The 15,147-nt window shown below is 36.6% G+C and overlaps 1 protein-coding gene across 1 annotated transcript in view; it reads right to left on the reverse strand.

The window, feature by feature from the left end:
* MANBA (mannosidase beta) overlaps nt 1-15,147 on the reverse strand; it is a 115,151-nt gene that overhangs the window by 25,913 nt on the left and 74,091 nt on the right. Inside the window, exons 11-12 of the mRNA XM_077882147.1 lie at nt 13,026-13,193; nt 2,037-2,255 (exon numbers count right to left, since the gene is read on the reverse strand). Of these exons, the coding sequence (XP_077738273.1) occupies nt 2,037-2,255; nt 13,026-13,193 (387 nt within the window). The remainder of the gene's footprint in view (nt 1-2,036; nt 2,256-13,025; nt 13,194-15,147) is intronic.

Consider the following 15,147-nt stretch of genomic DNA (forward strand, 5'->3'; position numbering starts at 1 on the left):
AGATAAGCCAATTAAAAAATAGGCAAAGCGTTTGAATAGACATTTCTCTAAGGAAAATATACAAATGGCCAACAAGCACATGAAAAGAGGCTCAACATCATTAGCCATAAAGGAAATGCAAATTTCCAGGGAAATGATAAAAAAAAAAAAGAGAGAGAGAAAATAAATGTTGATAAAGATGTAGAGAAATTAGAGCCCTCATACATTTCCTGGTGGGAATGTAAAATGTTGCAGTCATTACAAACTATGGGAAACAGTTTGGCAGTTCCTTGGAATGTTAAACATACAGTCACCATATGACCCAGTAATTCCACTACTAAGTGTATACTTAATAGAACTGAAAACATATGTTCACACAAAAAAATGTATACAAATGTTCACAGCAGTATTGTTCAAAATAGCCAAAAAGTGGGAATAACACAATGTACATCAACTGACGAATGGATAAACAAAATGTGGTATATCCGTACAATGGAATACTATTCAGCAATAAAAAAGAATGACAAGTACATGATTTGAGATGGATGAACCTTGAAAACTTTATGCTCAGTTAAAGAAGCCAACCTAAAAAGATCACATATTTTATGATTCCAATATATGAAATGTGCAGAACAAATATATAGACCACAAAGCAGATTAGGGGTGCCTAGAGCTAGGGTGGGAAGTACTGAGAGAATAAGGAGTAATCTGGGTACACAGTTTCTTTGGGGTAATGAAAATGCTCTAAAATTAGGTCATGATGATGGCTGCACAGCTCTGTGAATATACTGAAAACCATTTAAGTGTACATTTTAAATGGGTGCATTGGGCAGCCCTGGTGGCACAGCGGTTTAGCGCCACCTGCAGCCCAGGGCGTGATCCTGGAGACCTGGGATCGAGTCCCACATCAGGCTCTCTGCATGGAGCCTGCTTCTCCCTCTGCCCGTGTCTCTGCCTCTCTCTCTCTGCATCTCTATGAATAAATAAATAAATAATCTTAAAAAAATTTTAAATGGGTGCATTGTATGGTCAGTGAATTATATCTCAATAAAGCTGCTTTAAGAACACATACAACTCTGAAATTGAATCCATCTATGAAACTGAATCTGTAGGAACAAGGAAAGTGAAATGCCATAGTGAAAATCAAATACACCAACATGAAAAAAAAAAGGAGAAAAAATGGGAGGAGGAAACAGAAGAGGAAGGAGAAGAGACAAAAGAAATAATATGATCTGAGAGCACTAGACAAAAGTTTATGTATCACATTCATTTCTCTTACTGTGGCAAACCATCCAGTTCTGAATATCTGTAAATGATAAAATAGTTGTTTGGATATATAGAAAGGAGAAGTGAGAGTCACTTTCATGCATGATAAGAAGTCAGGCTTAAGCAACCACTGGTTCCTGTTTAATTTTTAAATGTTAAGTGAAGGAACATTATTAAAAGCAATATCGAAAAGGTATAATCCCCAAAATGATGACTACAAAAATTTAGCTCCCCAAACTTTATTTTTTTTAAGATTTTATTTATTTATTCATGAGTGATACAGAGACAGAGGCAGAGACACAGGCAGAGGTAGAAGCAGGCTCCCTGTGGGGAGCCCTATGTGGGACCCAATCTCAGGACCTGGGAACCATGACCTGAACCAAAGGCACATGCTCAACCACTGAGCCACCCAGGTGCCCCGGTCCTAAAACTTTAAAGAAAAAAAAAGTTCTCTTCTATGGTCTTCCTAAACTTTCATTTTAATAAGAAGTACCTTTCTTAAAAAAAAAAAAAAGATTTTATTTATTTGAGAGAGAGAGAGAGTACAGTGGGGCGGGGAGAAGCAGGGAGAGAGGGAGAAGCAGACCCTCTGCTGAGCAGGGAGCCCAATGCGAGACTTGATCCCAGGATCCCAGGATCATGACCTGAGCTGAAGGCAGATGCTTACCCGACTGGGCCACCTAGGTGCCCCAAGAAGTACATTTCATTTTACTTTCTGAAATACTGTTGAGAAAGTGGAATATGCCCACTGCTTACCATTTTGAATTATTGGGAAATCAAAAGTGGCTTACCTTTTCTAATGTACTGAAGGAAGGCCAGGACTGATATCCATATTCAGATACAAATCGAGCTTTGGGGAAAACTTTCCAATTCCAACAATCATTGATATAGTCATAAAAATGTACGTCACCAAAATTACTGTCATATGGGTTGACAGAGAGCCAGCCTTCTTTAATAGATTCGGCCCCATTTGTAGGGCTGGATATGATAAAAGGACGAGAGCTGTCTTCCTGAAATCAAGAATAAAGTGATTTAAAAGATATTTTCACCAGTAAAGTACAAATCATTTACTTTATTAAGTTTTTCTTTTATACTAAGATTTTATTTATTTATTCATGAGAGACACACAGACAGAGGCAGAGACACAGGCAGAGAGAGAAGCAGGCTCCATGCAGGGAGCCTGACGTGGGACTCGATTCTTGGTCTCCAGAATCACACACTGGGCTGAAGGCAGCGCTAAGCCGCTGAGCCACTGGGACTGCCCAAGTTTTTCTTTTCATTCCAAAATAGTTAACATATAGTGTTAAATTAGTTTCAGGTGTACAATATAGTGATTCAACACTTCCATACATTACACACTGCTCATCATGACAAGTATCCTTCTTAATCTCCATCATTATTTCACCCATCCCCTCACTCACCCCCTCTGGTAATCATCAGTTTGTTCTCTATAGTTAAGAATCTATTTCTTGGCTTTTCTCTTTTTTTCCTTTGCTCATTTCTTGTTTCTTAAATTCCACATATGAGTGAAATCATATGCTATCTGTCTTTCTCTGACTTATTTCACTTAGCATTATACTCTCAAGCGTCATCCTGTTGTTGCAAATGGCAAGATTTCATTCTTTTTATGGCTGAGTAATATTCCATTATATATACAATATATACAGTATACGCACACACACCCCCCACAATCATCTTTACCCATCACCTATCACTGGATATTTAGGCTGCTTCTATAATTTGGCTATTGTAAATAATGCTGCTATAAACATAAGGGTGCATGTATTCCTTTGAATTAGTGCTTTTGTATTTTTGGGTAGATACCCAGTAGTGTGATCACTGGGTAGCAGGGTAGTTCTATTTTAAACTCTCTGAGGAACATCCATACTGTTTTCCACAGCAGCTGCACAAATTTATATTCCCACCAACAGTTCCAAGGGTTCCCTTTTCTCCACATCTTCACCAATACTTGTTATTTTTTGTCTTTTTTGTTTTAGCCAATCTGACAGGTGTATATCTGACAGGGTGATATCTCATTGTGGTTTTGATCTGCAAATCCCTAATGATGACTGATGTTAAGCATCTTTTCATGTGTCTGTTGGCAATCTGTATGGCTTCTTTGAAGAAATGTCTGTTCATGTCAGATCATTTACCTTTTTTTATTTCCTTAAAGATTTTATTTATTTATTCATGAGAGACAGAGAGAGAGAGAAAGAGGCAGAGACACAGGCAGAGGGAGAAGCAGGCTCCATCCAGAGAGCCTGATGTGGGACTCGATCCCGGGACGCTTAGGATCATGCCCTGAGCCAAAGGCAGATGCTCAATCGCTGAGCCACTCAGGCATCCCAGATCATTTACTTTTTTAAAAAACCCTTTCAACTTCTAGAAATGCCAAGTGGCTGACAGAAAAATAATAGAACCATTAACTTTCTACATTCAACAACCACCAGCACCTGCTATTTTGCCAATCCTTTATATCATTTTGTAATTAACATTTAGCTTATTCCTCAATACCTGTTCCTAATCTTTTTTAATCACATTGTGCCTCTATATTATCTTCTACCAACATGGGTAGTGTACAGTCTACTGCAGGATTTCTCAGGCTTGGCACTATTGACATTTTGAGCTTAATAAATTTTGTGTGTTGGTGACTAGGGAAAGAAGGCAGGAGGGGAGGAGGTGTTTAGCAGCATCCCTGGCCTATACCTGCTAGATGCCTGTAGTACCCCCATATACACCAAAAAACATCTACAGACATTGCCAAATGTGCCCCTGTCCCTTGGGAGACAGAACTGCCTCCATGTAAGAAATACAGGTCTAGTGCTTAAGAATAAGAGGCTAAGTCTCAGGATACAAAATTAGTACACAGAAATCAGTAGTATTTCTATACACTAATAACAAAACAACAGAAAGAGAATTTTTATTTTATTTTTTAAGGTTTTATTTATTCACTTGAGACATAGAGAGGGAGAAATAGTGAGAGAGGGAACAAGCAGGATTGGAGAGGGAGAAGCAGGCTTCCCGCTGAGCAGGGAGCATGATGTGGGGCTCGATCCCAGGACCCTGAGATCATGATTCAAGCCGAAGGGAAGAGTCAAACCAACTGAGCCACCCAGGCACCCCCCAGAAAAGAGAAATTTTAAAACAACACCATTTACAATTGCACCAAAAAGAGTAAAATACCGAGGTATAAACTTAACTAAAGAGGTGAAAGACCTCTACTCTGAAAACTATAAAACACTGATGAAAGAAATTGAACATGACCTAAACAAATGGAAAGACAGTCCATGCTTGTGGATTGGAAGAATAAATATTGTAGAAATGTCCATACTACTCAAAGTAACCTGTAGATTCAACACAAACCCTATCAAATTACCAATAGCAGGTTTTACAAAACTAGAACAAATAATATTGAAATTTGTATGGAACCACAAAAGACACCAAATAGCCAAAGCAATCTTGAAAAAGAAAAGCAAAGCTTAAAGATGTCAAAATTCTAGATTTCAAGATATCCTACAAAGCTGTAGTAATCAAAATAGTATAGTACTGGCATGAAAATAGATACATAGATCAGTGGAATAGAATAGAGAGGGCAGCCTGGGTGGCTTAGAGGTTTGCGCTGCCTTCGGCCCGGGGTATGATCCTGGAGACCCGGGATTGAGTCCCACATCGGGCTCCCTTCATGGAGCCTGCTTCTCCCTCTGCCTGTGTCTCTACCTCTCTCTCTTTCTCTCTCTCTCTCTCTGTTTCTCATGAATAAATAAATAAAATATTTGAGAAAAAAAATAGAGAGCCCAGAAATAAACCACTGATTATACGGTTAGCTAATCTACAACAGAGGAGGCAAGAATATACAATGGGAAAAAGACAGTCTCCTTAATAAGTGGTGCTGGGAAAACTAGACAGATACATGCAAAAGAATGAAACTGTATCACCTTTTAATATCATAAACAAAAATAAACTCAAAATAAAGACCTAAATGTGAGACCTGAAATCATAAAAATCCTGAAAACTATAAAAAAACGCCAGCAGTAATTTCTCTGACTTCAGCCACAGGAATATTTTTCTCGACATGTCTCTTCACACAAGAAAAACAAAAGCAACAATAAACTATTTGGATAGCATCAAAATAAAAAGCTTTTGCAAAGCAAAGGAAACCATCAACACACACACACACACACACACACACAAATATATAAAGAACACATTCAACTCAACACCAAAAAACAATCCAATTTAAAAATGGACAGGGGACTTGAATAGACATTTTTTCAAAAAAAGACATAAAGATAGCCAATGGACATATAAGAACTCAACATCACTCATCATCAGAGAAATGCAACTCAAAAACTAAAATAAAATACCATTTTATACCTATCAGAATGGCTAAAATAAAAAAGATAAGAAACAACAAATGTTGGTGAGGATATGGGAAAAAGAACTCTTGTGCCCTGTTGGTAGGAATGTAAATTGGGCAGCTACAGTAGAAAACAGTATGGAAGTGCTTTGAAAAATTAAAAATAGAAAGATCATTTAATCCAATACTTCTACTACTGGGTATTACCCAATGAAAATGAATACACTAATTCAAAAAAAGATACATGCACTTCTGTGTTTATTGCAATGTTATTTACAACAACCAATATACTGAAGCAATCTAAATGTCCATCAGTAGACAAATGGATAAGGAATATATGGTTTATATATATATATAAATAAGTAAAATAAGACTGAGAAACACAAATACTATATGATTTTACTCACATGTGGAATATAAAGCAAAAACAAAAATGAATAAACAAATACAAAAAAGAATCAGACCTATAAATACACAGAGTAAACTGATGGTTGACAGAGGGCGATGGATCAACAATTGGGCAAAATGGGTGAAAGGGAGTGGGAGACACAGGATCCCAGTTACAGAATGACTAGATCATGGTAATAAAAGGCACAGCAGGAGAAAAAAAGAAACTAATAGAGGCTATTAAGTCAGAACAACTTGAGTTTAAATCTCAAATCAGAATCTTATAATTCTTGGACAGATCTAAAACTCAATAGTCTCACCCGTAAAATGAAAAAATAACAGTGCCTCTTTCATAGGACTAGAGTAAATGGTAAAGAACTCATGTATAGAAGACATGGCTATATGTCCACCAAATTCATGGTCCCATTTCCATAATATAGAGCTGTTCTAAGGAAGTGGCTTTCTAATGTCTGCATCACTGAGGGGCCATGTGCCTCATTCTTATCCTCCTGGAATCATGAGCTCTTAACCACTGAGCTGTGAAATGAAAATCCTCAAATATTAAAATCTATTTCTTAAATCCATCAGATATGAATAATGTAATACCAACACTATGAGTAAAAAGATTATAAATGTTTTATAAATATTAATTAAAGCTTATATCATCACACTTTGTGTACAGAAAAAAATTCTTCGTGACACATGACTAAGTATATCAGATAAGCTAAAAATCTGAACCTTGGTTTTTCATGAATTCTCACTGAAGTTTCTTCACATAAATGAACAGCACCATGAACCAAACATATTTGGGTGACAAAATCACATACTATTCTCTTAAATGTATTGCTTTTCAAAGTACTTCAGCATATACCCAAATATTTAAAATACCTAATCACAGATAAAAAATCAGGACAGATTATTAAATCACATTCTAAACATTAAAGTTTTTAAAAGTTATATCATTTGAAGGCATTACTGCAAAAACAAAATAAAAGCTGCTTCCTTTCCTTGCAAAAAAAAAAAAAGCTAATTTATATTACATAATGTGTATGGATATAGAATATGTAAGTACAATATGCCTATTAAAAATAAGTGATGGGGGATCCCTGGGTGGTGCAGCGGTTTGGCGCCTGCTTTTGGCCCAGGGCGCGATCCTGAAGACCCGAGATCGAATCCCACGTCGGGCTCCCGGTGCATGGAGCCTGCTTCTCCCTCTGTCTATATCTCTGCCTCTCTCTCTCTCTCTCTCTCTATGACTATCATAAATAATAAAAAAAAAGATATTAAAAAAATAAGTGATGGGCAGCCTAGGTGGCTCAGCAGTTTAGCACTGCCTTCAGCTCAGAGTGTGATCCTGGGGACCTGGGATCGAGTCCCACGTTGGGTTCCCTGCATGGAGCCTGCTTCTCCCTTTGCCTGTGTCTCTGCCTCTCTCTCTCTGTGTGTGTCTCTCATAAATAAATATATAAAATCTTAAAAAAATAAAATAAATAAAAAGAAGTGATGAAAGAGAACCACCATACCATAAAGGAAGGGTTCTAAGGTAGAGTTGGGAAAAGCTCTTTGCTCTCTCTTTCCCCTTATTTAACATAGCAACATAATCATATATGATATACATCAAGTTCTGCTTTAGCATTTATAATTACAGAATTTTACATAACACATTAGACCAGATGGACTTAAAAGATATATACAGTATATCACCCAAAAGCAACAGAATACATGTTGTTCTGAGGTGCACATGGAATGTTCTCCCAGATAGATCATCTGCTAGGCCACAAAAAAAGTCTTAACAAATTTAAGAAGACTGAAATCATATTCAAGCATATTTTTTGGACCCCACAGGTATGAAACTAGAAATAAATTTTTTTAAAGATGTATGTTTTTTTTTTTAATTTATTTATGATAGTCACAGAGAGAGAGAGAGAGAGGCAGAGACATAGGCAGAGGGAGAAGCAGGCTCCATGCACCGGGAGCCCGATGTGGGATTCAATCCCAGGTCTCCAGGATCGCGCCCTGGGCCAAAGGCAGGCGCCAAACTGCTGCGCCACGCAGGGATCCCCAGAAATAAATTTTAAGAATAATACTGGAAAACTCACAAATACATGAAGATTAAGGAATATGCTATTGAACAATCATGGATCAAAAAGAAATCAAAAGAGTAATCGAAAAATACTTTGAGACGAATGATAATGGAAATACAGGGCAGCACCGGTGGCTCAGCGGTTTAGCACCGCCTTCAGCCTGGGGTATGATCCTGGAGACCCGGGATCGAGTCCAGCGTCGGGGTCCCTGCAGGGAGCCTGCCTCTCCCGCTGCCTGTGTCTCTGCCTCTCTCTGTATGTCTCTCATGAATAATAAACGAAAAATCTTTTAAAAAATTTTTTTTAAAAATGGAAATATACCAAAACTTACGAGATGCAGCAAAAGCAGTTTAAAAGGAAAAATCATAGAGATAAATGACTATTTCAAGAAATAAGAAAAATGTCATTTAAAGAAACTAACTTTACACCTTAATAAACTAGAAAAAGAAGAACAAACATGGGCCTAAGTTCTAAGTTACTAGCAGGAAAGAAATAACAAAGATCAGATCAGAAATAAATGAAATAGAGAGTAAAAAGACAATATAATGAAATCAATCAGGTTCTTTAAAAAAGATAAACTGCCAAACCTTAAACTAGATTTTCCAAGAAGAAAAAGGAATCAAACAAAATCAGAAATGAAAAAGATGTTACAACTGATACCTCACAAATATAAAGAATTGTAAGAGACTACTATGAATAACTGTACACCAACAAATTGGACAATCTAGAAGAAATGGATAAATTCCTAAAAAACATACAACCTTCCAATACTGAATCATGAATAAATAGAAAACATGAACAGACCAATTAACTAGTAAGAAGACTGAATCAACAATCAAAAATCTCCCAACAAACAAAAGTCCAGGACCAGACATCTTCACTGATGAATTCTACCAAACATTCAAAGAAGAATACCTATCCTTCTCAAATTCTTCCAGAAAACAGAAGAGGAGGGATAACTTACAAATTAATTTTACAAGACAAACATTATTCTGATACCAAACCCAAATAGAGTCACCACAAGAAAATTCCAGGCCAATATCCTTGATGAACAAAGATCCAAAAATTCTCAACAAAATATTAACAAACCAAACTCGTATAATTAAAAAAATCTTATACCATGATCAAGTGGAATTTATTCCAGGGATGTATGAATGGTTCAGCACCTACAAATCAATCAACATGATATACCACATTAATAAAATGAAGGATAAAAATCATATGATCATGACAATCAATCATGTCAAACAATCTTATTTACAACTGCATCAAAAAGAATAAAATATTGAGGAATAAGTTTAACCAAGGAAGTGAAAGACTGAAATTATTATTGAAAGGGAAGCCCAGGTAGCTCAGCGGTTTAGTGCTGCCTTCAGCCCAGGGTGTGATCCTGGAGTCCGGGGATCGAATCCCCCATCGGGCTCCCTGCATGGAACCTGCTTCTCCCTCTGCCTGTGTCTCTGCCTCTCTCTCTGTATCTCTCATGAATAAATAAAATCTTTTAAAAAAAGAAAGAAAACTATAAGACACTGAAAATTATAAGACATTGATACAAGACACTGGAGAAGACATAAATAAAAGATATTTTGTGCTCATCCATTGGAAGAATTAATATTGCTAAAATGTCCATACTATCCAAAGCAATCTACAGATCCAACACAATCCCTATCAAAACTGCAATACATTTTTCATAAAATAGAATGAATAATCCAAAAACTTCTATGGAACTACAAAAGACCCTGAATAGTCAAAGCAATCTTGAGAAAGAAGAACTAAGATGGAGACATCATGCTTTCTGACTTCCAAATATATAACAAAACAAAAGTAATTAAAACATTATGGTACTGGCATAAAAACAGACACATGGATCAATGGAATAGAATAGAGAACCCAGAAACATTAATTGACTGTACACATATATGAATTTATATGTGTACAGTCAATTAATTTATGACAATGGAGACAAGAATATACAATGGGGAAAAAACAATCTCTTCAGAAAATGGTGTTAGAAAAAACCAGACAGGGGATCCCTGGGTGACTCAGCGGTTTAGTGCCTGCCTTCGGCCCAGGGCATGATCCGGGAGCCCCGGGATCGAGTCCCACATTGGGCTCCCTGCATGGAGCCTGCTTCTCCCTCTGCCTGTGTCTCTGCCTCTCTCTCTCTCTCTCTCTGTCTCTCATGAATAAATAAATAAAATCTTAAAAAAAACAAAAACGGACAGTCACCTGCAAGAGGATGAAACTGAACAACTATCTTCAACCATGCACAAAAGTTAATGTAAAATGGATTAAAGACTCGAATGTAAGATCTGAAATTATAAAACTTCTAATAGAAAACTAGGTGGAAAGCTCCTTGACATTGGTCTTGGCTTGAGTTTTTGGATTTGACACCAAAAGCAAAGGCAACAAAAATAAACAAGTGGGACTACATCAAACTAAAAAGTTTCTGCACAGCAAAGAAAACCATGAACAAAATGAAAAGGCAACATACTGAATGGGAGGAAATATTTGCAAATCATATACATGCTAAGGGTTTAATATCCAAAATATATAAAGAACTTGTACAACTCAACAGCAAAAAAAAAAAACAATCCAATTAAGAAATAAGCCAAAGATCTAAACAGATATTTTTCTAAAGAAGACATACAGATAGCCAATAAGTACATGAAAAGTTGCTCAACTAATTATCAGGGAATTGTAAATCAAAACCACAATAAGGTATCACCTGACACCTGTTAGGATGGCTATTTTCAAAAGATATGAAGAGATAACCAATGTTGGCAAGCATGTGGAAAAAAGTGAACCCTTGTGCATTGTTGTTGGGAATGTAAATTTGTATAGTTACTAAGGAAAACAATATGAAAGTTACCTAAAAAATTAAATGTAGAACTACCATATGATCAGCAATCCAACTTATGGATATTTATCTGACAAAATAAAAACACTAACTCAAAGAGATATGTGCACCCACATGTTCACAGCAGCATTATATAACCAAGATACTGTAATAATCAAAATGTTCATTGATGATGAATGGATTAAAAAATGTGGCATATATATACATGTATACATATATATAAAACAGAATATGACTCAGTCATAAAAAAGAATGAAATCTTGGACCACCTGGGTGGTTAAGTCAGTTGAGTGTCCAACTCTTGATTTCGGCTCAGGTCATGATCTCAGAGCCATGGGATCAAACCCTGCATTGGGCTCTGTGTTGGGCACGGAGCCTGCTTGGGATTCCCTCTCTCCCTCTCCCCTCCCCACTTAACGCTGTCTCTTTCTCTTTGTCAAAAAAAAAAAAAAAACAAGGAATGAAATCTTGCCATTTGTGACCACATGGATGGCCTTTGAGAGAATTATGCTAAGTGCAATTAGTCAGACAGAGAAAAGCAAATACTACATATCTCACTTATACGTGGAATCTAAAAACAAGAACAAACTCATGAAAACAGAGAACAGACTGGTGGTTGCTAGAGGTGTGAGGTAGGAGGTGGGTAAAATGGGTGAAGGTAGTCAAGAGGAAGAAGAAGAAGAAAGAGGAGGAGGAGGAGGAGGAAGAAGAAAAAGGAGGAGGAGGAGGAGGAGAAGTCATCTCTATGTCTCTTAGGAAGGAAGGAAAGAAGGAAGGAAGGAAATAAAGAAAACAGAAAGGAAGAAAGAAAAATAGAAAAGAAATATCCATAGGACAGTTGAGTCAGCTCTGTGTCTCCTTCTCCTTGTCTATGGAAGTCTTCTAGCTGGGATGTCTGGGGTAACTTCAGATATCCACAATGGATACACACACACACACACATGAATGGGAGCAACCTCCACATCCAAACACTATCTGTACTGACAATCCTGGAGTCTCTCATCCTGCACAACCTCTCTACTTACAGCCTGATCTATAGAGCATGTCTGTTTACACAGAAATATAGTTCTAGGTGAAATGCTATGTTCCTAGGAAACATAAATATCCATAGTTCCAGAAGTTATAAACCCAAATTTGGATAATAACTATAGGAGAAATGAAATATATTACAGAGGAGATCATTTTTGCCCCTACAAAGGCACTAGACCCAGATTATTTTATGGGTTAATCTGTCTCAGTAAAACTGATAATCTTTATTTTATATAAACTGTTCCTAGACATCAAAAACAACAACAAAAGGCTAGTAACTTATTCTGTGCAGCGAGCACTAACACATACACATGTACCAAATGCGGTACATTTGTATGAACCAAAAGCTGGGTTCTCTGGGCTAAATCTATCTCACAAATAGCTTTGTTTAGATATCATTTTTTTAATGCTGAATATGAGACCCAACATCTATATCCTATTACCACAGATGCCTCTTCTCTCTTTGTGAGCCTCATCTACTCTACTTAATATTTTAAAACAATTTTGGCTCTTCTAGGCTTTTGAGTTTTCAATTCTTACCAAAGACTGAGTTCATTTGTGAATATAAATTTTTAAGTTCTAACTAAAGTATTAGCAAATCAAATCTAGCACAGAATAAAAGAACAAAGCATTATAGCTAATAGAGCTTATACTAGAACTAGTTTGTGATTAGAAAATTAACTCACAGAATGCACTATATTAATACTGAGGAACAAAAAGAAAGAAAAAGGGAAGTGGCATATCAGTAAATCATTTAAAGTAGAAATTCTCAACTTCTGAGGTTCCATGGATGGGCTCTAGAAAGAGTCCATGATAATCTGCAGTTATAAACACAATATTGGTGTGTATGCAGTGAGTTCCACCGATAAGTTAATTCTCAAAGAACTCCAGAACACATAAATCTGTTCACATGCTGCAGCAATACAGTGGACTGTTCTGTATTAAAGTGATATTGTTGAAGATTGCCCTAAAAAGGGCACAAAAATATATTCTACCAATATTCAAACTGATCCATTTTTAAAACAGGTTCTTAAATTCTGTTGCATGAAAAGTCATTACTTACTGCCAAGACAATCTTTCGAATATTTTTCACATACAGTACCACATAGTCATTGATGTAGGTATGCAGTTCACTGGCACGTATATTATACCAATTCATCATCAGGGCCGCTTCATTTTCATTATTTCCGCCCCATACGATGATGGAGGGGTGATATTTCAGTCTCCTGATCTAAAATTTCAGAAAACAAACAATTTTCAAATGATCAACAAGAAAAAAAGCCTCATAGCTATAATTAATAAAATGACAGCCATTTCATTTCTGTACATAAATTCTTATGTACCAGAAAACTCATTAGAAAAGGGTTGTAACATTACCCGTGGGAATACATTTTAAGAAATCTCTGATTTTTTTTTTACCTAGACTTTATAAGCACCAATAAGATAGGTTCCTCTTCTCTACTGTATAAAACCTAAAGAAAACATAATCCCTTTTATTAAAAAAGAAAAATAAATCAACCTCATCATTTTCTGACTTGCCACAAAAATGTTCTAAGAAATACAAAAGGCAGGAGACATTACATTACAGAGGAGTTTCTCAAGAACAAGTTGGGGTTTTGTGTGAAGAAACAAATAACGTAGAACAACCACTTCTGCTGAAAGAGGGATTGATGTTGTCGTGGCCCCTCTGAGATCAGAAAACCACACAGACAACTAAAGAGGGTTTTACAAAGCAAGTGAATCCCAGAGATACTCTGTATGTTAAAGACAAATATATGGAATGTTCTAAAGGAAAAAAGATTAGGGCATCAAGAGGATGTCTCCAGAAATAACTATCTGTGTCATATCCTGAGAAACCAACTAAGGTTAAGTAAGTTACTGAATATATCTGAACACAGAAGAAATTAAAGAATCTGAAAATCCTGGCAGCCTTAAGAATTGAGCCTGCATGAACTGGGCTCTTTGTGGGCTGACCCTACATAAAGGTGGAAGGATCCAGTTCCTCTGACACACTGGAAGATGTACTCCAGCAGAAGAAGGCAATTAAATCTCTTTGAGAACACAGTGGGTCAATAGTAAAGAGAAATTCCTTTGGAACATATTTTAGCAAAATAACCTTATTGGTATTTATAGCTTCTCTTCCATGTAATACATGATTACAGTGATGGATCCTAGCTGATGTTCTCACTATGGCTTCCATTCAAGATGCTAAGTCTCTCCTACATGAAAGAGGGATGCATTAAGGATGTATTAAAGGGATTTTATTTTATTTTATTTAAATTCAATTTGCCAGCATATAGTATAACAGCCAGTACTCATCTCATCATGTGCCCCCCTTAATGCCTGTTACCCAGTGCATTAAAGAGATTTATCTCATTCTTACAAATTAGTCTTATGTTTTTCTAAACCAGACTTATGAATACTCACTCTTTCCTTTATTTGCCTCTGTGCATGCCCAGGTAAGTGACAGCTGCTACCAACTATGACTGGCATGTTTCTTATGCTACTAAAAACAAACATTGAAGAGACAAAAAGCTCCAGTGACTCTGTGCTACACATATCCTTCAAACTAACCTAGAATTTTTTGACAAGCTTTACTTTAAAATTTTAACAAAGTCTGCATAAAAAGTTCTCTTTAATAATACATAAAAGAACTGAAGGTACAGAGATACCATATTTTATTTATTTGTATGAGAAAAAAAATTAATGGAAATGTTTGCAACCTATATAACTAAAATTATTATTTTTAAAACTTATCCATCCATCCATCCATCCATCCATCCATCCATCTATCCTACTGATAAATAACCCAGCTGGATAGTGGGGTTACAGAGAAGAACAAGCTCTTAGGCTGCAGGGAGATTACAATCTTCCAGGGGAAACAAAACACTGAGCAACTAATTCAAAGTGTGATATAGGTCACAAAGGCAAATGATGTGACTTAGACTTGCAAATATAGAAAAGTTTTTTCCCGAAGTCACGCTCAAGGTAAGAGGTGCCAGAAGAAAATGAGAGAGTGGTCCGTAGGGAGGGTGAGGGGAAAAGTATTCCAGAGCACAGATGGCACAGGAAGAGGGTGCCTGATGGGGCCAGGGAGGCCCACAGAGACAAGATAGTACATGGTGAGTATCCTTATCTGGAGAGCTCTGAGGAAGAGATGATTCGTTTGTACCTTTAAAACCTTT

Source organism: Canis aureus, chromosome 33 (assembly GCF_053574225.1).
Source record: "Canis aureus isolate CA01 chromosome 33, VMU_Caureus_v.1.0, whole genome shotgun sequence".
NCBI lineage: Eukaryota > Metazoa > Chordata > Mammalia > Carnivora > Canidae > Canis > Canis aureus.